We start from the raw sequence: 25,305 nt of genomic DNA on the forward strand, positions 1-25,305 counted from the left end.
GATTTTTAAAATATTTATTTATTTATTTGGCTGCACTGGGTCTTAGTTGTCACACGCAGGATCTTCATTGCCACGTGCAAGATCTTCATTGTCGCAGGCGGGATCTTTAGTTGTGGCATGCAGGATCTAGTTCCCTGACCAGGGATCAAACCCGGCCCCCCTGCATTGGGAGCACGGAGTCTTAACAACTGGACCACCAGGGAAGTCCCAAATTTTCAAATGTTGAAGCAGCCTTGCATATCTGGGGTAAATTCCACCTGTTCATGATGTATGATTCTTTTCATACATTGTTGGATTTAATTTGCTAATATTTTGTTGAAGATTTTTACATGTACGTTCTTGAGAGATATTGGTCTATACAGTTTTCTTGTACTGTCTGTCTGATTTTGGTATTAGGAAATGTTGCCCTCATAGAATAAGTTAGAAAGTATTCCCTCAGCTTCAACCCTCTGAAAGAGAGTGTAGGGAATTGGTATAATTTCTCCTTAAATATTTGTTAGTGAACTCATCTGGGACTGGCAGTTCCTGTTTTGGAAAGTTATTAATTGTCAATTCAATTTCTTTAATAGTTATAGGCCTATTCAGATTGTCTATTTCTTCTTGCATAAGTTTTAGTAGATTGCGTCTATCAAGGAACTGGTCCATTTCTCCTAGGTTTTCAAATTTATGGGCAGAGAGTTGTTTGTGGTATTCCTTTTTTATACTTTTAATATCCATGGGATCTGTAGTGATGTCCCTTTTAAAATTTTTTCAGATATTAGTAATTTGTGTCTTCTCTCTTTCTTCTTAGCCTGGCTAGAAGCTTATCAATTTTCTGATCTTTTCAAAGAACTAGGCTTTGGTTTCATTGATTTCCTGTTTTCAATTTCACTGATTTCTACTGTAATTTTTATTGTTTCTTTTCTTCTGCTCACTTTGGATTCAATCTTCTCTTCTTTTTCTAGTTTCCTAAAGTAGAAGCTTAGACGATGGATTTTAGAGCTTTCTTTTTTCTAATATATATTTATTCAGTGCTAAACATTTCCCTCTAAGTACTGCTTTTATTACATGCCCAAAATTTGATAAGTTGTGTTTTTATTTTCATTTAGTTCAAAATATTTTAAAATTGCTCATGAGGTTTCTTCTTTGACCCACGTGTTACTTAGAAATGTGTTAATATTCAAGTATTGGGGATTTTCCAGGTATTTGTTATTTCTAGTATAATTCCACTGTGGTCTAAGAACAGACATTGTATAATTTCTCTTCTTTTAAATTTGTTAAGGTGTATTCTATAGTCCAGAATTGTGGTCTATCTTAGTGAATGTTTCATGTGAGCTTAGGAATTTGTGTTCTGCTGCTGTTAGATGAAGTGGTCTGTTTATGTCCATTATATCCAGTTGATTGATGGTGTTGTTGAGTTCATCTCTGTCCTTACTGATTTTCTCCCTGCTGGATTTTCTGCCTTTTCTGATAGAGGGGTGTTGAAATCTCCAGCTATGATAATGGATTCATTTATTTCTCCTTGCAGTTCTATCAGTTTTTGCCTCACATATTTTGATGCCCTTTTGTTAGGCAATACACATTAAGGATTGTTAAGTCTTCTTGAGTAACTGACCCCTTTATCATTATGTAATGCCCCTCTTTATCCCTGATAACTTTTCTTACTCTAAAGTCTGCTCTATTTGAGGTTAATATAGCTACAAACTATACAGGTATAATATACTAACTATTTAAAACTATATGTCTCAGACTAGCTTAAGCAACAAGAGAATTTATTGGCTTGTGGACTGGAATCCATAGGTAACTAGCTTGAGGTATGGCTGGATCCACGGGTCCAGCAAATACTGGAAGATTAGCTTCATTTTCTTCCTCTATGATAGCTTCCTGTCCAGGCAGGCTACTTCCCCTGGTGCTAACATAGTATCCCACAAAGTGAGTACCTCTTCCCAGAAGTCCCAGCAGAGTCCCAGGTCTCATTGGCCTGACTTGGGTCATGTGTTCACCCCGAGCCAACTGCAATGGTTCGGATTGGCTAGGGATGAAATTTTCCCCACCCCAGAAACAGAGAGTGAAGTTAGCTCCGTTCCAAGCACACAGATTGGCATTGGGAGGAAGGGGGTGTATTAGTTTCCTAGGGCTGCCATAAAACGGATTACCACAAACTTGGTAGCTTAGAACAACAGAAATTTTTATTCTCTCACAGTTCTGAAGCCAGAAGTCCAAAATCAAGGTGTCAGCAAAAATTGGTCCCTCTTGGAGGCTCTGAAGGAGAAACTGTCCCATGCCTTTCTCCTAGCTTCTGCTGGTTGCCAGCCATCCTTGGCATTCCTGGGCTTGTGGTGTATCACTCCAGTCTCTGTCTCCGTCTTCACATCATCTTCTTCTCTGTGTCTCTGTGTGTCCTCTCCTCTTCTTATAAGGACACTAGTCATCAGATTTAGAAGCCGCCCTAAATCCAGGATTTCACCTCAAGCTCTTTCACTAATAACATCTTCAAATGCCCTCTTTTTTTTTTTTTTTTTTTTTTGCGGTACGCGTGGCCTCTCCCGTTGCGGAGCACAGGCTCCGGACGCGCAGGCTCAGCGGCCATGGCTCACGGGCCCAGCCGCTCCGCAGCATGTGGGATCTTCCCAGACCGGGGCACGAACCCGTGTCCCCTGCATCGGCAGGTGGACTCTCAACCACTGTGCCATCAGGGAAGCCCCAAAAGCTGTCTTTCCAAATAAGGTCACATTCTGAGGTTCCTGGTGGACATGAATTTGGGGGGAGACACTATTTAACCCACTGCATGGTGGTCCCATCAAAGGATAAATCAGGGTGGCCAGTTCATAACATAGCCACCACAGGGTGATGGGGGTCTCCAGCCCTTATGCCTTGACCCCTTCTCTCTCCCCAGCAATCGGGCTCTTTGCCTCCATGGCCACAGTGCTCCTAGGAGGGATCCGGGCATCCAGCCTGCTCTTCCGGGGGCTCCTGTGGGACGTAGCACAGTCTCCTATTGGCTTTTTTGAGCGGACGCCCATTGGGAACCTGCTGAACCGCTTCTCCAAAGAGACAGACATAGTAGACGTGGACATCCCAGACAAATTCCGGTCTCTACTGATGTATGCCTTCGGACTCCTGGAGGTTGGCCTGGTGGTGACAGTGACCACCCCGCTGGCTGTCGTGGCCATCGTGCCACTGCTGCTCTTCTATGCTGGGTTTCAGGTAAGGGGAGGTTGGAGAGGCTCCTGGGGCCAGCCGAGGTCACCTCCACCAGTCCCCTGTCTCTGGGCAGGACTCAGTGTAAGAGGTTCTGCCCAGCTGGACATCTAGGAGCTGCCCCTAGAAGAATTCTCAGAGACAGAGACACCACAGTCTGTTTCTAACACTTACTCTCATCTCTGTCTCCCAAATGTTCACATCAAAGTTCTTAACGTCTAACAGTTTATCCTGCTGCTGTTGCTGAAATCAGCTATCTCTTCCTCAGTGATCTGGAAACCAAGAAGGCATTGCAAGCTCTCAAAGACCATTGTATTAGGCTCGACTCTTTCAGTTGCCAGAACCAGAGACCAACTTAAATTAGCTTAAACACAAGAACAGAATTAATGGCTTATGCTCCCAGGGTGCAGGGGGTCAGCTCTTACTAGGACGCTGTCACTCTTTCCATATCTTCCCTCAGTGGTTCTTGAAGTGTGGTATCAGACCAGCAGCATCAGTTTCACCTGGGAACTAGTTAGAAATGCACATTCTCAGGCCCCATTCAAGACCTACTGACTCAGATACTATGGAGCTGCGGCCCAGAAATCTGGGTTTTAATGAACCTTCCAGGTAATTCTGATCCATGCTAATATTTAAGAATCACTGGCTCAGCTCTGCTTGGCCTAACTTTGCACACACTCCTTTTCTAGGGGGCAGGTCTGATGGCCCCCTTGCAACCCTATACTCACAGCCTCCCACCTCAGCAACCCCCGACACAAAGCAACTTTTCTCCGGCTCAGCATTCACACATCCATCCCAGGGAAGATTCTGATTGGCCTTTCATGAGGCATGTGTCATCCCTGAGCTCATCACTGTGACCAAAGGAATAGTTTACTCTGCCTAGCAGGGCTGTGTCATGTGACTACCTCCATGATCAGGTCTCATGATTGACCGCCAACCCCCCATCCCCACCAAGGAAATCAGAAGTAGAAGAAACCATGGTAGCCAGACAAAAATCAGAAGTAGAAAAAACAAAACAAAACATGGTAGCCAGACAAAAACCATGGCCATCGCTGCCCTCCACAACTATCCCAAGTCTTTTCTATAGCCTCTTGACCTGGGGGAGGAACTGCTTCTCTAGAGCTTTGGAGTCGGACAGAGATGTGTTTGAATCCAGGTCCTGCCACTTGCTTGCTATAGAGGCTTAGACCAGCTGCTTAATCCCTCTGAGCCTCTGGTGTTCTTACCTATAAACTGTGAACGACCCTAATGCCCACCTCACAATGACTGAATACTGCAGTTGACCCTTGAACGATGTGGGGATTAGGGGCACTGACCCTCCTTGCAATTAAAAATCTGCTTAGAAGTTATAGCTGGCCCTCTGCATACACAGTTCCTCCATAGCCACAGATTCAACCAAGTGCAGAACGTAGCACTGTAGTATTTACTATTGAAAAGTATCCACAAATAAGTGGACCTGTGCAGTTCAAGCCCATGTTGTTCGAGGGTCAACTGTATTTGGAAAGCGCCTGGCATGCAGCCTGGGTGATCAGCAAATGCAGGTTCTTTCCTGCCTGCCAGCCGCACACAGCTTCCAACCTCAAACCAAATAACGATATATATTGTTTGTGCGTCATGGTGTTCACAGCACCTGGCATGTAACCTTCGAGTTAAGTGAATGAATTTGACTTGTCAAGCTGCCTTCCTTGCCCTTTGTGGCTTTGTTCCCACAATGACTGGCCCTAAGTGAAGCAGTTGGCCTTAGAGCTGAGAATGAGATATTTACTATAGACTAGGTCTATAGTAAATAGACCAGACTCCATCCTGGCCGTACATGAGAATCACTCGAAGGCTTTTTAAAAATTCCAAGGCCAAGGTGATGCCACCAGAGAGGTTGATGCCACCAGAGATTCTGATTCAATAGTTCGGGGGTGAGGCATTGGGAGTTTTTGAAGATTCTCAGGTGATTTTTAAAAAGACCCATGGAACTCTGATTCTACAAGGAAATTGGAGCCCAGAGAAGAGAAGCCACTGACCCAAGGTCACACAGCAAGCTGGTAACAGAGCTCCCTATGCTTCTCAAACTGTCTCTCTGTGTTTGTGACCTCTCTGCTCCCCACTGTCCCACTTCAGAGCCTGTATGTGGCCAGCTCATGCCAGCTCAGACGCCTGGAATCAGCCAGGTACTCATCCGTGTGTTCCCATGTGGCCGAGACATTCCAGGGCGGAGCAGTGGTCAGGGCCTTCCGGGTCCAGGGCTGCTTTGTGGCTCAGAACGACGCACACATGGATGAAAGCCAGAGAGTCAGTTTCCCGCGGCTGGTGGCTGACAGGTAGGAAGGGGGCAGAGAAGAACCTATAATCCTTCTGTGTCCCCAGAGGATGAGACCTAAGGTCATACTGTATGGTCAGAGAGGTCACGTGGCCTGCTCAAGGTCACACAGCGAGTCGAGGGTAAAGCAGAGCCTAGACCCCATGGGTGCACATGGCTCACAGTGTGAGCAGATGGACCTTGGCCTGAGGGATCCCCAACCACAGATGGGCAGGAAGTACAGGTGTCAGCAAAAGGGAAGAAGCCTCTGTTGCCAGGCCACTAGACCAGCCTCTGTTGCCTTGGTGACAAAGGAGCTACATAAGCATCCTCGGCCTCCTTTCGGTACTAAGCGAGAATAAGAACACAAGTTTTGAGCACAGACAGACACAGGTGCAAATCCCAGCTCTGCAACTTACTAGCTGGATGATCTTGGGCAAGTCACATAACCTCTCTGAGCCTCATTTGTCAAAGTGAGTTTGCACTCATGGAGTGGCTACTGAGATTAAACAAATACACTCACAGCTAATCCTTGTAATGTGCTTACCACATGCCCAGCACAGTCCTCAGCATCCTCTGTGGATTAATTTATTTAATCCTATTAACAACTCCACCAGGCAGAGACCCTTTTATAGATGATGAATCTTAGGCACAGAGAGATTTAGGAACTTGCCCAGGGCCACACTGCAAATACATGGTGGAGTGAGGATTTGAATCCAGTCAGTCTGGTGCCAGAGTGTGGAGAGGGTCAAGCACACAGTGGGTGTGAATTCAATAAATGTCAGTTCCTTCCTTCTTTCTGCCCAGATCTCCAGCCAGCTGGGGCTATGAGGCCCTGCAGCTGTGGGCAGTGTCTCAATGCCATATGCCTTCTGGGTGACCTGCCCTGCCCCTTCCTGGGGTCCTAGCCTAGGGAGGAGGGACCTTACAAACATTTACAAAGCACCTACTTTGTGGAAGGGTCAATGATTTCTGCGCCATATACGATGGGTGTATCTCATTTAATCCTCACAACTATAATGAGCCAGACGTTACTTCATCCCACAGATGGGTAAACTGGGGTTCGGAGAAGTGAAGGGACTCCCCCAAGGTCAGCCATCTAGGAAGTGGCAGACCCTCAGTCAGGCAGATGTGGCTTCAAATCCCAGTGTTTGTTATGTTTGTGGACTTGGGCAAGTACCTAACCCTTCTGGTGTCCTCATCTGTCCAATGGGGACAACAGTCCTCCCATCGTGGGGTTGTTAAGAGGACTAGGTGTTATATGCAGTGAAGCCCAGAGTTCCCTGAAGACAGGGATTTTTATCTGTTTGGTTTGTGGCTGTGTCCCCAGCATCTCCAGCATGCATGGCACACAGTAGGTGCTGAATACATATCTGCTGAATGAATGCATGAATGAATGGTCAAGTAGGAATTCAATAAAAGGAAAAAGAAGTAGGAATTCAATTTCCTCATCCATTCAATATGTATTTGTTGAGAACCTACTACGTGCTCAGTCCTGTGCTGGGTCCTGGGGACAGAGCCATGAACAAGACAAAGTTGATGGACTTCCCTGCTGGTGCAGTAGTTAAGAATCCACATGCCAGTGCAGGTGACACAGGTTCGAGCCCTGGGCCGGGAAGATCCCACATGACGCGGACCAACTAAGCCCATGTGCCACAACTACTGAGTCTGCACTCTAGAGTCCACGAGCCAAAACTACTGAAGCCCACGTGCCACAACTACTGAAGCCCGCACGCCTACAGCCCATGCTCCGCGACAAGAGAAGCCACCGCAATAAGCCCGCGCATCTCAACGAGGAGTGGCCCCCACACGCTGCAACTAGAGGAAGCCCACGCACAGCAATGAAGACCCAATGCAGCCAAAAATGAAATATTAATTAATTAGTTAATTAAAAAAAAAGACAAAGTTGCTGCCCTCATGAGCCTGCTGATGGAGGCCGACAGTCAAGGACTGATTAACTAGTTTAGCTATACAGAGTGATAAAAGGGAGGAGTCGTCCTGAGGGCTCTCTGAGGAGGTGAGGCTTGAGCTGGCTGTGTGAGGGTAAGATGTTGGCCATGTGAAGAAGGAGGTCGGATTCAGGCAGGGGGAACACAGGGGACATGGCTTGGCATAGCCTGGGGACAGAAAAGTGGCAGCACAGCAGAGCTTACTTGAGCACCTACTGTGGGGCCTGGGTGTGGAGGAGACCATTGCCGGGACCCCATGGGCACTCGAGCCGGCATGCTGTCCAGGCCTTGTGCCCAGGGAGGCAGGTAGCACAGAGAGGCCCCACTGACCCCACTCTTACCTGTCCCCTCGCAGGTGGCTCGCTTCCAACCTGGAGCTCGTGGGGAATGGGCTGGTGTTTGCGGCCGCCCTGTGCGCAGTCCTGAGCAAGGCCCACCTCAGCCCCGGCCTCGTGGGCTTCTCTGTCTCAGCCGCCCTGCAGGTACTTCCGACACCCCAATCTGGGCTCTGGGGTGCGGGCAGAATGGACACAGACCTCTGCCAGTGGGACCTTCAAGGACCTGAGTCCAAACTACCAACCAGTGAGGAAGACACGGCTCTGCAAGAGCCTAGGCTGGACCTTGGAGCCTCGCTGTGCTCCTCTGAAAAATGGGCAGTAATCCCTTCACTTCAGACACTATAAAGACTCATTGAGATAAAGTAGACAGAGTCCATTTCCAGTGCATTGTTAACGTTTTGTTAACTATTAATAACAATATTTAATGTCAGGTTATGACATCTGTAAAGGAAAAAATATATATATATACATATATGTAAATAGCATTCATTATGAATGAGACATTGTTCTAAGAGCTTTATAAATATTAGCTCATTTAATCCTGCCCACAAGCCCACCAGGGGTACTATTACTGTCCTCATTTTACAGTTGAGGCAACTAAGCTTAAGGCTAAAGCAAGTAACAGGAGGGAACATGATTGGGGGCAGGGTGCTTTTCTTTTGCATGGCCCAGAAGACCTCTCTGAGAAGGGGGCTTGAGATCTGTGGCCTAAAGGAAGTGGGGGAATAGGGCAGGAGCAGTCCTGGTGGAGGGAACAGCAGGAGGAAAGGCCCTGCGATGGCGGGAGGGGTGCGACTGGTGTGTTAGAGGAACAACAAGAAAGCGGTGTGGCTGGAGAGAGTGTGAGGACAAAACTGGAGGGAAATGAGGTTGGGAAGGGGTGGGGGCAGGGCGAGCAGACTCTGGGGAGGAGCTTGGTGTGGTACCAAGTGGGAAATCAGTGTTAAGTGGAGGGAAACCTCTCTGAATGGAAGTCTTTGGGCTGGATCCTGCTGGGTGTCCTTGAGAGGGCCACACACCTTCTCTGGTCCTGTCTCCCTACCTGTTTCAAGAAGGGTTGGATAAGCTGATGTCCGAGGGCTCCTTTCTGGTCCATATACTCCAGTTCAACTAAAGGAAAAGAGGGATCCTTGTGGCTACAGCCAAATTCTGCCCCCTCGTCTGCTCCGGGTCCCGCCTCCCAGCCCCTGCCTCACCTGTGGGGTGGCCTTGCTGAAGCTGTCCTGAGGTGTCTTCTCGAACCAGGTGACCCAGACGCTGCAGTGGGCTGTTCGCAGCTGGACAGACCTGGAGAGCAGCATCGTGTCGGTGGAACGATTGAAGGACTACGCCCAGACGCCCAAGGAGGTGATGGGCAAGAGATGGAGGGGGAGCGGGCACCATCCAGGACTTACAGCAGAGGACGATGGACCCATGTTGACATCTGCCACCGGCTTTAGAGCCCCCACCACTGCAGACTGCAGTCACAGCCAAGGTGGCAGGAATGGTTAAGAGGGTAGGGTCTGAGACGAGGTCAAATCCTGGTTCCTCTGAATGGCAAGGCAGGGCACTCTGAGTGACAGGGGACCAGGAGTAACAGCAACATGACAGTAACATAACAGCAGCTTGGTAGCAACATTATAGAAACATGACAGCAGCACAACAGTAACACGATAGCACTACTGAAACAGAATAGCAGGAACAGTAGAGAAACATAGCAGCAACGTAACGGTGCTGGGTGTACTAGGAGGTCATCCCACAATAAAGGACTTCATACAGTGTCTGGCACACTGCAAACACTCAATACATGTCCACACTCTAATTAGCCCCATTTCACAGATGGGGAAACCAAGGCTCAAGGGAGTGGAGTGACCTGTTCAAGGTCACAGGAATAGCAAATGGCAGCACTGGTCTCCCCACTGCACAGACTTGCCCTTTTCCCTAAAAGGAGAGTGTCTACCTCTACTAGCGAAAGAGAGAATATTTGAAAATTAATAATGGCTAATAACAAAAATAGATAAAGAGTAGCCAACATCATTATTTTTTTATTTTCACTATACCAAATATTATTTGTTTTTAGCCTTGCTGCATTCCATACCCCATAACAACCCTGTAAAGTAGCAGTAAATAAGCCCACTTTACAGAAGAGGAAACTGAGGGTCAGAGAGGCAGGCCCTTTTGTGAGAAGCCTGGAGAAAGGCTCCTCTGACCCAATGTCCCCTCCTGCCCTAGGCACCCTGGAGGCCGGCCACCTGTGCGGCCCGGCCCCCCTGGCCTCGTGGGGGGCAGATCGAGTTCCGGGACTTTGGGTTGAGATACCGACCCGAGCTCCCGCTGGCCGTGCGGGGAGTGTCCTTCAAGATCCACGCAGGAGAGAAGGTGAGCGGCTCACCTACAACTTCCTCCTCGTGGTGGCCAGGCCACAGGGCGGCTGGAGAGGCCTCAGGGCCGTGGCCAGGCTGGGCATCACCCAGAGTCCAGGTCCTGAGCACCGGCTGCCTGCTCCACGTCCGCACCTCAGGTCCCCCAGTCTTCAGACCCACCACGCCCTAAAGGGAACTTATCATCTTCCCCAAACCTGCTTCCATCTTGGTGAAACCCACCCACCTTGGTGTCCCAGATGAGGAGGCATCACCCCAACTTCTTTCTTCTTTCTCTATCATTAGTTGAGCACCTACTATGTGCTGGGTGAGGTGCTGAATGTTCCACATACTTATCCAGTTTGCATGGGCTCAGTTCCTTGCTTTGCCGTGCCTGACCTTGGACAAGTCACTGCATGCCTTGGTCTCAGTTTCCCATCTGTAAAGTGGGAATAATAATGTCAACCTCATAGAGTTGTTGAGAAGTTTACCTGGGTTAATACATAGAAACTGCCTGGAACAGTGCCTGGCACATAGCAAATGCTACAGAAGTGCTCACCAATGCTTTTATTCATTATTATTTGCATTTTCACTCTGACAACACACCTAATATCACCTCATTTACAGATGATTAGTCAGGCTGCTTCATTGAATCCTTCTCTGCCCTCCCCACCTGGTGACACTTCCTCCCTGCCCTCCCCTCCACTGCTCCAGGCCCTCAGCTTCCTGTTTCACCCCCTCCAATCTATTCTCCTGTGATCTTGATTTGAGCACGTCATTTCCCTGCTCCAGACCTTCCTCTCTCTCCCAGCTTCCTTCTGGTAAAGCCTAAACTCCTGAGCTTGGCATTCAAGGCCCTTTCTCCACTTCATTCATTGCCCTGCCAGGGCTTAGCCAACATTTGTGGAGCAGCAGCCTCTGGGCCAGGTGGGTACATGGTGCTGCCCTCGAGGAGCTTACAGGCTAGCAGTTGGTGTGGTTCACCCGGCATCTTCCCCCTCCCTGAACTCCTAGTCATCCTTCAAGATTCCACTCAAGTATCTTCTCCTCCATGAAGCCTTCTCTGATTACCCCATCAACCTCCATCCCAGGCAACATGAACAGCAGCACCTCCATGCTTACCTCCATTGCTGCAGGCCAGAGCCTGGTTATAGAGAGTGCTTGTTCATCACACTGTATTCAAGTTTACTCAGGTGCACTGTTTCCAAGACCAGATGGTGAGCCCTTTGGAGCAAGGACTCCTTAATTTCTGTATTCCTGGTGCCTAAAAGAGTGCCTGTCATACAGTGGGCGACACACATGCTTCGTTCACTTATTAAACAAAGAGTGTTGAACCCCCACCAAGTGTCAAGGAAGGATGGGGGATGGATAGAAAGATGGGCAGATAGATGGAAGGATGAAGGATGGATGGCTGGGATTGGGGGCTGGATGGAAAGAAGAAAGAGGCATGGATGGAAGGATGAATGGATGGATAGGATGGAGTGGAAGAAAGGATGAGAGATGGAAGGCAGGATAGGAATATGGATGGAAGGATGGTTTGTGGAAGGAAGGATGAAGGACAGAGGGAAGGATGAGGGTATGGATGAAAGGAAGGGGAAGGATGAAGGAATAGGAGGAAGGGTGGGGAAGTGGATGAAAAGATGGGAGAGGTGTATCAGGATGAGGGGAAGATAGAGAAGAATGCACAGACAGAAGGTTGGATGGATTGATGAATGGATATATGGACAGGTGGACAGATGGACAGATGGAAGGATGGATGCTCAAAGGATGATGGATAGATGGATGGGTCTTGGGTGCAGGGGAAACATCTAGCAAAGACATGCCCAGGAACCCTGTGGGCTATGGCCTGCCTTCTGGCCGGGCCTGGTCAGAATGGGCCTTACTCCCCCATCCCCCGGCAGGTGGGCATCGTCGGCAGGACAGGGGCAGGAAAGTCCTCCCTGGCTGGGGGCCTGCTGCGGCTCCTAGAGGCGGCTGAGGGCGGGATCTGGATCGACGGGGTCCCCATCGCCCAAGTGGGGCTGCACACACTTCGGTCCAGGATCACCATCATCCCCCAGGTGAGGCCTGGGGAGGGGTGGGCAGAGGTGGGGGGAGGGGGATAGGTGGGAGGCATGGCTGGCCCAGCTCTGACCCACTGTCCCTTCCGGCCAGGACCCCATCCTGTTCCCCGGCTCTCTGCGAATGAACCTCGACATGCTACACGAGCACTCAGACGAAGCCATCTGGGCGGCCCTGGAGACGGTGCAGCTCAGAGCCGCGGTGGCCAGCCTGCCCGGCCAGCTGCACTATGAGTGTGCCGACCAAGGCGACAACCTGAGGTAGGGTCGCCGCACCCCAGCCAAACCCTGTGAGATGCTGGGGGAGAGGCAGGTGTGGCCAAGGTCCCCCCCAGGGTAATATGCCCTGGAAGTCACCTCCCCACATAGGATGATCAACCCCATTCTATTCCTAATCACAGTACAAATTCCATCCCTCATCAGCCGTTCCAAACTCCAACACAATCTCTGAATATCAAGAGATATTTTTTCTTTTTCCTAAATTTGTTTCTAAGTTTATTTGGTGGCAAAACTCAACCTCTACTGACACGAGGCTACTTCTGGTCTGTATTTATCTCACTCAGCATTTATTTTGCTGCAAAGATACTGTGTTTGATATTGGGTGCTAACCCCACGCTCACTGGGGTCGTCAAGTAACATAGGGTGTACGCCTTTAAAAGCTTTAAGAAATCGTAGTAAAATACACATAGCATCTTAACCATTTTTTAGTGTCCAATTCCATAGTGTTCAGTACATTCACATCATTGTGCAATAAACCTCCAGAACTTTTTCATTTTGTGAAACCGAAATTCTGTAGCCATTAAACAACAATTCTTTATTCTTCCCTCCCACCAGCCCCCATTTCACTTTGTTTCTCTAGGTACTTCATTTAGGTGGAATATTATAGTATTTGTCTTTTTGTGACTGGCTTATCTCACACAGCATAATGTCCTCCGTGTTCATCCATGATGTAACATGTGCCAGAATTTCCTCCAGTTTTAAGGCTGAATAATATTCCATTGTATGGATAGACCACATTTTTCTTATCCGTTCATCCATTGATGGACGCTTGGGTTGTTTCTACCTTTTGGCTATTGTGAATAGTGCTGCTGTGAACACAGATGTACAGGTGTGTGCCTTTTTAAAAGTCAAGACATTCTGGATTCTAAAACCCACCTGACCCAGAAGATGTTAGGGTGAGGGACCGTGGGTGGTAATGGCACTAGAAGGGCAGCAGGGCTTGGTAGCCAGGAGCATAGACATAGTTGTAGGATCTTGGGCAGGTTGCTTAATCTTCAGTGCCTCAGTTTCCTTATCTGTAAAATGGGAATAATAGTTAGAACCTGCCTATCTGTGCAAGGATTAAATGAGTGCTATGTGTAAAGTTGTTGCAACAGTGCCTGGCATGTAAGAAATATTCATTTCAATATTCATTTTAATCCTCAAAGCTGCACTTTCACTAATCCCATTTCACAGAATTGGAATCTGAGGCTTGAGAGTTGCCAACTCACCTACCCCATAAGTGGTGAGTCTGGAGCAAAGCCCAGGCACCTGACACCCACATGGCCGTAGTAGGTCCTGGTTCCCTAAAGGGTTTACTCTGAGGAAGCTGAACATGGCAGGAAACAGCCCCAAACACCCTTGAGTCTCCAGGCTCTGGGGGCTCACTGACTGTGTGACCTTGACTCTCAACTTTCTCATCTGTAACTGGAGTAAAAGAAGGGTTTACTCTGTGACATGCATGGCTTTTATATGATTTGTCTTATACTCACAACCCAGTGTGGAAGGACTCATTGACACAATACCTACCTTTGTGGTCTTTATGAGTTAATATACATAAGCATATAGGATGTGTCTGGCACATAGTGAAGACCACAGAATAGAAACAGAGATAGCCATTGCACAGATGGGGAAACTGAGGCCCAGAGGGTTTCAATGACTTGCCTAATGTCACTCTGCTCAAAAATGGCAGGATGGGGATTCCTACCAGCTCTGTAGACTAGGGACCCACGTCTGGGGACACACAGGCACACATCCCCCACTCCCGCAGCTGCCATGAGGACACATTTGTGGGCACCCCCTGCAGGTCAGTCCTGATGTGCAAACATCTGGCCTGTCCCACTCATTCCCAGCCTAGGCCAGAAGCAGCTCCTGTGTCTGGCACGTGCCCTTCTCCGGAAAACCCAGATCCTCATCCTGGATGAGGCCACGGCTGCTGTGGACCCGGGGACAGAGCGCCAGATGCAGGCCGCCCTGGGGAGCTGGTTTGCGCAGTGCACGGTACTACTCATCGCCCACCGCCTGCGCTCCGTGCTGGACTGTGCCAGGTAGGCCCCCACACCCCACCCCTCCCAGCTGGCCCCCAGGGCACCCCTGCAGGCAGAGGAAGGCATCAGGGTTTAGAGCTGGAAGGGCACTGGAATAGATTATGAAGTGCCCGCTGTACAGGTGGCAAGACTGATGCCCACAGGGGAAGGATAAGCCCGAAGACACATGCCCAGCAGATGCTTCCAACTGGGCTGTCGGGGTCAGTAGGCCGCGTGGAAGGCCAGACTTGCTTAGAGCAGACACACTGGGCATTCAGAGCGGCCAAGGCCCTGGGCTGGGGTCCAAAGAGCTGGCTGTGTCCCTCTCCCTTGCAGGGTGCTGGTCATGGACGAGGGACAGGTGGCAGAGAGCGGCAGCCCAGCACAGCTGCTGGCCCAGAGGGGCCTGTTTTACAGGCTGGCGCAGGAGTCAGGCCTGGTCTGAGCCCAGCCGCTGGATCCTCCTCCCACCCCACCAACCCGGAGAGTCTGCCAGGCCCTGGAGACACAGTGACCCGGGGTCATCAGTGGCCCCATGGAATTGAGTCTAGACCCCTCTCTGCTCTCTGGGAGGAGAAAATGCCCGATCACCCCAGACCCAAGAGGACACAGCAACCCACAGGTCGGCCTGATCAGGGCTCATCCAACCCCATCTACCCTGGAGCCAAAGTCGACAGCAGCTCTCTGCCCTGGCTGCCCAATGTGTACCTTTTACAGAGTAACCTTTTATTTTGAGATGATTGTAGATTGACAAGCAGTAAAAAATAATCCAGAAAACTACTTGTGTACCCTCTACTACTTTTCCCCAATAAGAACATCGTTTTTATTTTTGAAGTATAGTTGATTGACAATGTGATAATTACTGCTGTACAGCAAAGTGATTCAGTCATACATATATATATATATACATTCTTTTTAAAAATATTCTTTTCCACTATGGTTTATCATACGATATGGAATATAGTTCCCTGTGCTCTACAGCAGGACCTTGTTGTTTATCCATTCCATATATAAAAGCTTACATCTGCTCACCCCAACCTCCCGCTCCATCCCTCCCCCTTGGCAGAGTCTGTTCTCTATGTCCATGATGCTGTTTCATAGATGGGTTCATGTGTGTCATACTTTAGATTCCACATATAAGTGATACCATATGGTATCTTTCTCTTCTGACTTACTTCACTTAGGATGATAATCTCTAGTTGCATCCATGTTGACGCAAATGGCATTATTTCATTCTTTGTTATGGCTGAGTAATATTCCATTGTATATATGTACCACATCTTTTTTTATCCATTTATCTGTCGATGGACATTTAGGTTGTTTCCATGTCTTGGCTATTGTGAATAGTGCTGCTATGAACATAGGGGTACATGTATCTTTTTGAATTATAGTTTTGTCCAGATATATACTCAGGAGTGGGACTGCTGGATCATATGGTAATTTTATTTTTAGTTTTCTGAGGAACCTCCATACTGTTTCCACAGCGGCTGCACCAACTTACATTCCCACCAACAGTGTAGGAAGGTTCCCTTTTCTCCACATCCTCTCCAGCATTTGTTATTTGTAGACTTTTTAATGATGGCCATTCTGACTGGTGTGAGGTGGTACCGCATTTTGATTTCCATTTCTCTAATATTTAGCAATGTTGAGCATCTTTTCATGTGCCTATTGGCCATTTGTATTACTTCTCTGGAGAAATGTCTATTTAGGTCTTCTGCCCATATTTGGATTGGGTTGTTTTGGGGTTTTTTGTTGTTGAGTTGAATGAGCTGTTTGTTTATTTTGGAAATTAAGCCCTTGTTGGCTGCAGCATTTGCAAATGTTTTCTTCATTCTGTAGGTTGTCTTCTCCTTTTGCTTATGGTTTCCTTTGCTGTGCAAAAGCTTGTAAATTGATTAGGTCCCATTTGTTCATTTTTGTTTTCATTTTTATTGCCTTGGGAGACTGACCTAAGAAGACATAGGTACGATTTATGTCAGAGAATGTTTCGCCTATGTTCTCTTCTATAAGTTTTATGGTGTCATGTCTTAACGTTTAAGTCTTTAAGCCATTTTATTTTTGTACATGGTGAGAGGATGTGTTCTAACTTCATTGACTTACATGCAACTATCCAACTTTCCCAATACCACTTGCTGAAGACACTCTTTTTCCCATTGTATACTCTTACCTCCTTTGTTGAAGATTAATTGGCTGTAGGTGTGTGGGTTTATTTCTGGGCTCTCTATTCTGTTCCATTGATCCATATGCCTGTTTTTGTGCCAGTACCATATTGATTACTGTAGCCTTGTAGTATTGTCTGATGTCTGGGACAATTATGCCTTCTGCTTTTTTCTTTTTCTTCAGGGTTGCCTTGGCAATTCTGGGTCTTTTATGGTTTCATATGAATTTGAGGATTACTTTTTTCTAGTTCTGTGAAAAATGTCATGGGTAATTTGATAGGGATCGCATTAAATCTACAGATTGCTTTGGGTGGTATGGCCATTTGAACAATATTAATTCTTCCAATCCAAGAGCATGGGATATCTTTCCATTTCTTTGAATCATCTTTAATTTCCTTTAATGTTTTATAGTTCTCGGCATATAAGTCTTTCACCTCCTTGGTGAGGTTTATTTCTAAGTATTTTATTTTTGGGGTTGTGATTTTAAAAGTTTTTTTTTTTTAACATTCCCTTTCTAATATTTCATTTTGGTGTAAAGAAATGCAACTGATTTCTGTATGTGAATCTTGTATCCTACTACCTTGCTGAATTTATCAACTCTAGCAGTTTTGTGTGCAGTCTTTAGGGTTTTCTATATACCATATCATCTGCATATAATGAGTTTTACCTCCTCCCTTCCAATGTAGGTACCTTTTAATTTCTTTTTCTTGTCTGATTGCTGTGGATAGGACTTCCAATACTATGTTGAAGAGGTGAGAGTGGGCATCCTTGTCTTGTTCCAGATTTTAGCAGGAAGGCTTTCAGCTTTTCATCATTGAGTATTATATTGGCTGTGGGTTTGTCATAAATGGCTTTTATTATCTTGAGACATGTTCCCTCTATATGCACTTTGGTAAGAGTTTTTCTCATGAATGGATGTTGAATTTTGTCAAATGCTTTTTCTGCATCTATTGAGATGACCATGTGGTTTTGCCTTTTCTTTTGTTTACATGGCCTATCACATTGATTTACATATGTTGAACCGTCCTTGTGAACTTGGGTGAATCCCACTTTGTCGAATCCCACTTTGTCGAATCCCACTTGGTTGTGATGTATGATCTTTTTTATGTGTTGCTGGATTTGGTTTGCTAATGTTTTGTTGAGAATTTTTGCATCTATATGCATCAAAGATATTGGCCTGTAATTTTCCTTTTTGGTGGTCTTTTTGTCTGGTTTTGGTATCAGGGTGATGGTGGCTTCATTGAATATCTTTGGGAGTGTTCCCTCCTCTTCAAATTTTTGCAAGAGTTTGAGAAGGATGGGTGTGAGTCTTCTTTGTATGTTTGGTAGAATTCACCTGAGAAACCAACAGTAACATCTTAAAAGGCGACAGCTCAATATCACAATCAGGAAATTGACATTGGTACAATCCACCGATCCTGTTCAGATTCCCCAGTTTTACTTGTACTCACTGGGTGTGTGTGTGTTTACTTCTATGTAATTGCATCATACGTACAGGTTCCTGCATCCACCACCACAGTCGGGATGCTGACTGCTTCCGTCTCCATGTGGACCCCTCAAATTGCCATTTTGTAACCACACCCACCTCCCCCTGCCCTCACAACCACTGGTGTGGTCTCCAGCCCAAATGATTCCAACGTGCAGCCAGGACTGAGAACTGCTACTTCACCCTCATGCATGAGCTCCAGGGAGCATCATGTCTGAACAGATGCACAAGCCACAGCCCACACCAGGGAAGGGCCTCTCCGGGCACAAGCCCTCGCCCAGCACACAGTTCAATTCCAAAAGGGAGATGAGAAGAGCCAGGTCTCCTGGGCCCTACCGGGAGAATTTGCTCAGGATTTGGTGCATTTCATCCATTTGTTTATTCAGGACTAAATCTGCCCCAGCAGCTGTTGGAACACCTCGGGCGTTTCTGGTCACACTTCCACCTGCCAGGCACCGTGGGGGAGACGCTGTTGGAAGGCCGAGGTCAGGGGTGGGTCAAGGTCCAGCGCTTGCTTCAATGAAGGGCAGTACACAGTGCACAAGGCTCGGGCCGTTTGTGACAGCGATCAGCATTCTAATAAAAATGGCTTCAGGCACCAGGAAAGAGGTGAGAGCCTGAAGTAGCCAAGCCCGAGGTCACAGGGACACAGCTGAAAAGCACAGCATGAGAAATGAGACAAATCCCCGGATCATAACTATGGCTGCCCAGGGGTCTGCACTGATGCCCGGCACTGCAGCTGGGAGACAGCAAGTTAATACTCAGAGAGGGTCGGAGCCGAGCAGGGTACAAAGTAAGTGCTCAATAACCGTTCGCTATTGTTCTTGATACTGTTGTGTTTACGGGCCTCTGAGGGGCAGCAGAGGAGGGTAGATACAACAGGATTTCTTTTTAACCTCTTCACTATTGATAGGCGGGGCGGGTAATTCCATGTGGAGGCATCCTGCGCACTGTCAGATGTTCAGCAGCGTCCCTGGCCTCCACCCACTTGAAGCCAGGAGCACCTTCTCCTCTAGTTGTGACAAAAATGTCTCCAGACACTGCCAGTTGAGTCATGGGTCTCCGCCATCAACAATGCACTGATACCTGGGCAACGGCTGTGTTGGTGTGTCAGGAGAGGCCCGTGGACACACACCTACTTGCCCGGACACAGGGCCTGCCCTGTCCCAGACAGCTCATGGGGACATTTTTTTTTTTTTTTTCTATATTCCTTTGAATAGTTTAAGGCTTGAGTTGTCATCTTTGTTCTGTATACACTTTTTCATTGTGCCTATTGACCTCCTAACCTCATGGGGACTTTCTGATTGTCCATCCTGACTTAGGGTTTTCGGCCCAGAGGAATCTAAATCCAGGTCCAGTCATGGCTGCCTCCCCTTTTCAAGATGTGACCATAGTTCATTTTGATACCTTCAAAATGGGGTAGGGGCCTGCATCCCTTGCCCACCCCCTGTCATGCCAACAAAATGCCATCATTACTAGTGATTTTGCTCCATCTTGCAGATGAGAAAACTGAGGCTCGGTGAGCGGACGTGACCTGGCAAGGCCACCTGGCTAGTAAGTGGCAGAGCGGGGATCTCCCCTTGGGCCTAACACCAAAGTCCAAGTCATCTTGTGTGGGTGTCTGTCCTACTGCGAGGTGCGGGAAGAGGCCAGACACAGCACTTCTTATGTCTCCTCCTGGAGCCGAGTCAGCTGATGCCCTGGCAGAGCGACTGCAGGCAAAGGTGGCAGCTGTGTGCTTGGCATGGTCACGTGGTGTTGTTCCAGGGCCACAAGAGCCTCCTTCATGGAGGGAGGTGTTTTGCCAGGAAGCAGAGTGTGGGCCGTGGAACCAGCGCCCGCAAGAGCCCACTAACAAGGCTGATGTTGGGCCCACCCCATGGCTCCTTGGACATCAGCCCGCGGGCCACCCGGGCCATTAATCCTCTGGCTGTGGCTCCTGCCAGCAGCGCCTGGCTGGCGAGTGAGCACAGCTAAGAGGCAGGAAAGCTGTGTACAGACCTTCCTTGGTCAGTGCCTCTCTCGGTAAGTCCTTAAACCTCACCCGAGTCCCACTGGTCACAGCAAACACAAAGCCCTGCTCTAAATGCCTGTCACCCAGTTAATCCTCACAATCGGAGGGTGACTAGCTTCCAGTAGTCACCCCACACCTTACTAGGATGCTGTGCTGAGGAAGGTACTATCATTAGGCCCCTTTTACAGGTGACAAAACTGAGACAGAGTGTAAGCAAGTAGGGATCTGAACCCAGGAAGGCTGGTGCCAGAGCCGCCCACGTCCTAACCACTGTACCACACTCCCTCTCGCACATTCCTTTAGCTCTAGCACATCGCTCATGGATAAGAGCTGAATTCCACTCTAGAATCCCACCAGAAGGGAAGGAAAGGGCTCCTTTCCTTCTTGAACTGAGACGAGAGATCTGTGCATTTGTATTGGCTGTGCTTTCCCTCGCACCCAGCGTGGTACACAGCACGTAGGAGGGGTCAATAGATACTGACTGTATGACTGGATGGATGGAGGGAATGAATAGGTGGATGGATGAACAGACAAATGAATGCATGGACGGCATCACCACGTATGAAGGCATCCTAAGGGCAAGGCATGGCTGTCTTCATCCTCACAGCCACCTGGCCAGATGGCTACAAAGATCCCAGTTGTACCAGCAAGGAAGCTGCAACTCCGGAAGGGCAAGTTCTAGGGCCCGAGTGACTTCACTCTGGGTTCCGGCCCGGCACAGGGACAGCACAGTCCCAGGTTGGAGAATGCAGTCACTAAGCACGTGCCACATGCCCTGCTCTAGAGATGAGCCTTCAGCAAGAAATAAAGAGATTACAGCCTTGCTTGCACAGAGCTGCCCCTGTCAAATAGGGAAAGGAGCAGGTGATGCAGACGTCTGGGAAGAGAGAGAGGACCCTGAGGTTGGAAGAAGAGCAGCGAGGTGAGCAGGCAAGCGTTGCTGGGGATGCTCTCTGGCCCGGGGCTCCTTTCCCACAAGGAGAGCTGTGCAAAGCGCTGAGCCCCGGGCCTGGCACGCAGCAGGTGCACAACAAAGCTTGCTTCTCCCCTTCTTCCACGGCGCTGGGGCACTCACCTGGAAGAGCAGGTGTGCAGGCCCCCTCCCACCCCCCTCCACACCCTGGCTCACTCTCTTCAGGGTTAATGCTGCACCCGCCCCTCTTCCTGACGTGGAAGGCACACGCCGATCGCACACTCATTTAGCATCTGACCCAGGATTTTAATACTCAGGGCCAGGCCCTGAGACAGAAACACAGCCACATCTAAAGTCGACTCCCCACAAGGCACATCCAAGTGCTTCTCAGATAAGGGTGACAACCTCACAGCTGCTTTTCGTTGAGCACCTTCACCTCCCAGCTCCTCAGACAAGGCAGCCTGGAGGCGGGGGGCGGGTAGGGGACACGCAGCCAGCGCTGGCCGCTCCACCTGCATGTGTCCTTGGAGCATGGTCCTGGGGTGTGTGCTCCCCAAATCCTGGCATTCCTCACTGTCCAGACTCACCAATACGAACTCAGATCCCAACACCCCGGTCTTCCTCCCCCACTATCCAAAACTGAGAAATGACATCAGTTACCACAGGAAGGGGCTTCCTTCCTTATGTGTCCCTGCATTTCCTGCCTCCTTTGTGGCCTGGTGGGGCCATGTGACTAATTCTGGCCAACAGGCTGTGAGTGGAACTGACTTGTGTCACTTCTGGTTTGAGATACGTAACAGTGGGTGTGAGTCGTCCACAACTTCCCTTCCCCAGCTGTGGTGACCCAGAAGCCAGCCCCCGAGAGGCGATGTCATAAAACCAGAACAGTCTGGATCTGTCAGTCATCGTACCAAAGGAGAGGCGCCTGATTCTCATAAAGAAATATATGAGAAATACACCCTTGTATTCATGTCCCAAGAGTTTATGGCCAATTTGTTACTGCAGCATAGCCTAGCCTGGCCTAACACCACAAAGGGATTTCCAAGGCTAATTCTTGCCATGTGTGATGTTTGCCTCGCCTGTGTCTTAGAACCCAACCTGGGCCATGCACGTAACACACACATCAGTGCTCATCTTCACAACAAGCCCAGGAGGCAGGGATCAGCCCCAATTTACCGACGAAGCAACTGAGGCACGAAGACTAAGTGACCTGCCTAGGGTCACACAGCCTGCAGATGACAAGGGCAGGACCCTGTCCACTGTGCTACGCCGATTCCCCACCAAACCCCACCTGATTCTTAATCTCTAGGTTCCCAATTCCAAGAGCTCCCGCTAGAAACAACATGCTCGCCAAGGAGAAAGAACAGCAGCAGATGAGAGGGTGCCCCATCCCGACTCCTGGAGAGACGGCAGGAACCTTCGCTAGAAAGAAAATGGAACAGTCGTTTAGAAAGAAATAAAATATTTTTTTTAACTGCAAATTATTTGCAAATGTTCACGTTTCCAGTGTAAGTCATTACAAAAAGATCCCCAAGAAACACTTGGTTTATCTAATGTGAAATAATGGTTTAACTTACAAAAAATAAATATGTATTTCCACCCAAAAGAAGAAAGATGCTTCTCTGGCTTGAAGTCAGCAACGTAATTCACATAGCGAGCATGAATCCTGGGGCAGCCGTGACCTCTCTTTGCTTTTTGGGTCTCACTTTGGTCTCCAATCAAGGGACCTACAGGGCTTTGAAGAAAGGACCCCACTTGCCCGTTTCCTTCCAGGAACACAGGGACCAACCACCAGATGCTGAGCCAACCTGGCCTTTCCCTGGGATGCTGCTCCTCGGCCCAGTACTTCCTCCCAAGAAATTAAAGTCTTGAGACTGTTTTTCTCCCTAGAGCAGTACTTAAAAAAAAAAAAAAGAAAAAGAAAATCACTGACACTCATGAATGGGTTCTTTTCTTGTCCCAGAAGAGACTCAGTAACCGTAAGTCAAGTTCTCCACCCCGCCGCCCCTGACAGCCAACCAGAGGCCCCGGGTGAGAAACTGAACTCTAAGAACAAGGAGGAGACTCAACGGGGCTCTTTTCAGTACCAACTGCTCACACCTGGAGGCACCAGCGCTCTTGGCTTTGAATGCTGAATAACCATGACCAGGTCTTCTCTTTCGGGCACCTGAAGGCGTAAACCCATTCTAGCTACAGGTAGAAAGAGGGAGGAAGGAAGGCAAGGCAAAGACGGGAGCGGGTGACGAGGTGAGCAGTCAAGCGGGGAAGTCGGCGTTGAGAGAGCTCTCCCGGCCTGGAGCTCCAGGGCCAGGTCACCCGGAGGCCAGCCCAGTCCCGTCAACGAGAAGCACTGGGAGACATGCGGCCTCTGGTCCATGAAGCAAGTCCCGGTGGAGGCAGCGCTGTGACACTGGTTCCCATGTCTGAGCACCCAGAAGACCAGATGGCTGGTGAGAAGCGCGTCCATGCCCCTCAGGACACTGCCTGAGAGTGAAAATGACCTTCACCAGGCCCCTCACCTCCAAACTGCAGCCTTGGGGAAACAAGCATCTGGGTAGAGCCAGGCAAGGACAGAGAGGTGCCGGGGACCAGGGAGCTTCTCGAAAGCTTGGAACCTGCAGACTTCGGCTGGAGAGATCTGAGGCAGTTGGCTGGATTTGGTCACTAGCATGTTTTATGCAACCGATTTCTCTGGAAGTCTGGTGGCCCAAACCTCCCCACAGAGCACAGAGAGCACATGTGCCCTCCCAGGGGTGTGAGAACATGTGTGCGTCTGTGGGGGTAACAGAGGCAAGGATGTGCGTGTTTTGGGGGCACTGCATCCCTGTGTCTCTCCTGTTTCTTCACAGCCAATTCCAGGCAGGGGGCCAGAGGGTGGCTGCTTTCTGTGTGTTTTGGTTTTGGGTTGTTCTTTTTTTTTTTTTTTGGTTTCAGTCTACGCGAGGCTTGGGTTCCCAAGGATGCCGACTGATCCCTGGCTGCTGGCATGTCGGCCCTGCAGTTCTGAGCAGCTGCACCAGCTCTGGGCTCACACCAAGCCAGCGTCTTTGGCCATGCTGTAGAAGAGACCTCTCTGTTGCAGGAGGCCGGAGGGAGGACCACACTCGCGGATCTCCCCTTTGTCCAGGACAATCACCCTGCAAGGAGGGGACGCAGACATGAGGGGTGGGGAAGGGGTTGGCACCTCGTGCCCCAAGAGCCCACCTGGGCAAGTCCCTGCTTTGGGTCAGGCCCCTAACACCCTATGCCAGGACTGTTACAGTAGCCTTCCACCTGGCTGCCCATCCTCAACCCCAGTTCTAGTCAATGTCAATGTCCTGTGATGCTACCTCCAGTACTCTCTATCACCTTTTATATTTCCTTCCCAGCACAATTCCCTTTTATTTGTTGCTGTGTTTATTGTCTGTCTCTGCACCCAGCCCCCAACTAATCTGTAAGGTCTCTTAGGCAGGCTCCCTGTCTGACAGATCCCTGCTCAGTCCCCAGTGCCTGGAACGGAGCCAGGAATGTGGCAGGCACTCCACACATGTGTTGACTGAATAAATGATTGGGTGATGTCAAAAAATGCCTGGTACTAACCAGGACAAAGAGACGTTCCACCAGCTCAGGCTGTCACTAGGCATAACGACAGTGTTGAATGAATGAATGAATGAATGAACAGGTGACTGGGGTGGACCGCAAGGTCCAGAGGCCTTCTGTGCCAGGGCATCACCTCGTGTAGTCCATGATGGTGTTGAGCCGGTGAGCAATGGTGAGGACGGTACAGTCGTCAAACTGCGTCCGGATGGTGGACTGAATGAGGTCATCCGTTTCCAGGTCCACAGCCGCCGTGGCCTCATCCAACACAAGGATCTTCGTCTTCCTCAGCAGGGCCCGGGCCAGGCAGACAAGCTGGCGCTGCCCGACGCTTGACCGGGAGAGAAGGACCAGGAAACAGTGTCAAAACCACCCTGACCCTGAGCCTAGGCCTGAATTGAGAGAAGGGAGAAGAGACACTGGGTGCTGCTTAGACCAGGAGAGCACTTCCACTCCCCACATCTGTGCCCATGGCAGACATCACTAATCAATCAGAATGGTCTTCCCGTTGAGCTAGAAGCAGGCTCAGAATCATTCTCAACACAGGGCTCAGAGGTGATATCCAAAATAACAGGTAGCAAAAATGATCCCATATCCATGCCTTCTGTGGGGCCCCTCACTGCGGACTTTGGACTCAGTCACGTGCCTGGCTTTGGCCAATGGGATGCTGGCAAACATAAGGCCGGTAGAGGCTTGAAATAGGAATGCACACCAGG

The 25,305-nt window shown here is 49.1% G+C and overlaps 2 protein-coding genes and 1 long non-coding RNA gene across 6 annotated transcripts in view; 1 reads left to right on the forward strand and 2 right to left on the reverse strand.

Moving 5' to 3' along the window:
- ABCC6 (ATP binding cassette subfamily C member 6) overlaps window positions 1-15,110 on the forward strand; it is a 55,790-nt gene extending 40,680 nt beyond the window's left edge. Inside the window, exons 23-31 of the mRNA XM_027117285.1 lie at window positions 2,876-3,186; window positions 5,293-5,492; window positions 7,775-7,901; window positions 9,003-9,104; window positions 9,969-10,115; window positions 11,998-12,156; window positions 12,251-12,417; window positions 14,268-14,462; window positions 14,778-15,110. Coding sequence (XP_026973086.1) covers window positions 2,876-3,186; window positions 5,293-5,492; window positions 7,775-7,901; window positions 9,003-9,104; window positions 9,969-10,115; window positions 11,998-12,156; window positions 12,251-12,417; window positions 14,268-14,462; window positions 14,778-14,886 — 1,517 coding nt within the window. The 3' untranslated portion in view covers window positions 14,887-15,110. The remainder of the gene's footprint in view (window positions 1-2,875; window positions 3,187-5,292; window positions 5,493-7,774; window positions 7,902-9,002; window positions 9,105-9,968; window positions 10,116-11,997; window positions 12,157-12,250; window positions 12,418-14,267; window positions 14,463-14,777) is intronic.
- LOC113626161 (uncharacterized) lies at window positions 8,266-9,427 on the reverse strand. The gene is made up of 3 exons (XR_003435063.1): window positions 9,152-9,427; window positions 8,954-9,044; window positions 8,266-8,867 (listed from the first exon to the last, which is right to left on the reverse strand). It is a non-coding gene; the product is annotated as an uncharacterized LOC113626161 (long non-coding RNA).
- A 4,305-nt stretch (window positions 15,111-19,415) lies between the features above and the next one.
- Window positions 19,416-25,305, reverse strand: part of ABCC1 (ATP binding cassette subfamily C member 1 (ABCC1 blood group)) — a 133,474-nt gene continuing 127,584 nt past the window's right edge. For 3 of the 4 annotated variants that reach the window (XM_027117284.1, XM_027117282.1, XM_027117283.1), the window contains 2 exons: window positions 24,726-24,920; window positions 19,416-24,150 (listed from right to left, as the gene is read on the reverse strand). In XM_027117284.1, the coding sequence (XP_026973085.1) occupies window positions 24,042-24,150; window positions 24,726-24,920 (304 nt within the window). In that variant the 3' untranslated portion in view covers window positions 19,416-24,041. The remainder of the gene's footprint in view (window positions 24,151-24,725; window positions 24,921-25,305) is intronic. The other variant, XR_003435062.1, reaches the window with a different exon arrangement.

This window comes from Aethalodelphis obliquidens, unplaced genomic scaffold (genome assembly GCF_003676395.1).
Source record: "Aethalodelphis obliquidens isolate GAN/ISIS:26980383/991018 unplaced genomic scaffold, ASM367639v1 scaffold18, whole genome shotgun sequence".
Lineage (NCBI taxonomy): Eukaryota > Metazoa > Chordata > Mammalia > Artiodactyla > Delphinidae > Aethalodelphis > Aethalodelphis obliquidens.